The following is a 1,521-nucleotide window of genomic DNA, read 5'->3' as shown; positions in this document are numbered from 1 at the left end:
GGATCAATGAATGCTTAAAAGCAAAAGGGCTGTCAGCAAATGGTAATTTTTTTATTTTTGTGTTTTTTATTTATTTTTTTGTTCTTATGGTTAGTTAATTTTGTTGATGTGATTTGTTTATTTGGGCCACATTTTTTTTTGGATACATATTAACACTTATTTTTATTTCAATATTTTAGTTTTTAATTTTTTTAATTATTATTACTTTATAATAAATTTATATGGTAGTCATTTGATTTATTTAATAAAATAAAATTGAAGAAAAAATCTCTTTTAATTTTTTATAATACATAATTTCAAACTTATATTCATACTACAATAACATGATGGATTGTTATTAATGGCCAATACAGTAGATATATATATATATATATATATATATATATATATATATATATATATATATATATATATATATATATATATATATATATATATATGTATATATATATACATATATATATATATATATATATATATATATATATTTACTCCAACTTTTCGGTCTAAAATTTCCCACAAATGTTCAATGGGATTGGGTCGGGTCAAATCACTCCTTGGTTTTACTGGCACTATGCTTGGGATCTTTACCTTGCTGAAATGAAAAATTAGGTCCTAGCCAAAGTTTTCGAGCAGATGACTTCAAATTTTGCTTCAATATGTATCTGCATTGCACCTAATCGATTATAGCTTCAATAAATTGGAGTTTTCCGACGCCCTTCCAAGCCATTGAACCCCATACCATCACGTTACCACCACCATACTTGACAGTTCCTCTCACGCAGCCTACTTTGTAGGCTTCTCCAGCTTTTCTCCAAACTTTTTGGGCTCCAACAGATGACTTTAAGTTGAATTTTGATTCGTCGCTCCACAGGATCTTTTTCCAGAAACGGCATGTTTATGAAATTCTGAGCAAACTCCAATCTTCTTTCACGTGTTTCTTACTCAAATATGGTATGTTACGCACAAATCGTCCTTGAAATCCCTGGTCTCGGATACGATTTCTGATTGTCTGATGGGATAATTTGATTCTATAATTCTCTTCAGCTTGCTCAGCCAGTTTTCGAGCAGAAATAAAGCGATTTTTCTTGACTTGTATAATTAAGTTTCTATCAAAACTCTTAGAAGTCATTTTTTTGCGACCCTGCCGTTCTTTTGTGGCTGTTGTTCCGATCAAATTATACTTCTTCATTATGTCGCATACTGTATTATGAGGAATTCCGGTCTCTTGCTTCACCTGACGATAGGTTTTACCCTGATTGACTTGATCGACAGCTAAATTTCTCTGAGAAACAGTCGAGTGACGTTTACTTCCAACCATTTTACTTAAAAAAACATGAAACCTTTTTCTATACGAAAATTTTTTTTTACTACATAAAAACAGATTTTGTTATGCAATATCATTAATTGTATAAAAATTTGTACTAATGTTTCAACAAACTTCACATAAAATTATTTAAACTTACCTAAATATCGCTTAGTCGGATTTTTTTTTACAAGCCTATTTGATACTAAGTTTCT

The 1,521-nt window shown here is 29.5% G+C and overlaps 1 protein-coding gene across 1 annotated transcript; it reads right to left on the bottom strand.

The window, feature by feature from the left end:
- Positions 1 to 898: 898 nt before the first annotated feature.
- LOC136081155 (uncharacterized) lies at positions 899 to 1,321 on the bottom strand. Its single transcript, XM_065798451.1, has one exon. The coding sequence runs from the start codon at positions 1,319 to 1,321 to the stop codon at positions 899 to 901; it is 423 nt and encodes a 140-aa protein (XP_065654523.1).
- Positions 1,322 to 1,521: the final 200 nt, after the last annotated feature.

Source organism: Hydra vulgaris, chromosome 06, assembly GCF_038396675.1.
Source record: "Hydra vulgaris chromosome 06, alternate assembly HydraT2T_AEP".
NCBI lineage: Eukaryota > Metazoa > Cnidaria > Hydrozoa > Anthoathecata > Hydridae > Hydra > Hydra vulgaris.
This window is presented reverse-complemented; position numbering and strand designations above follow the sequence as displayed.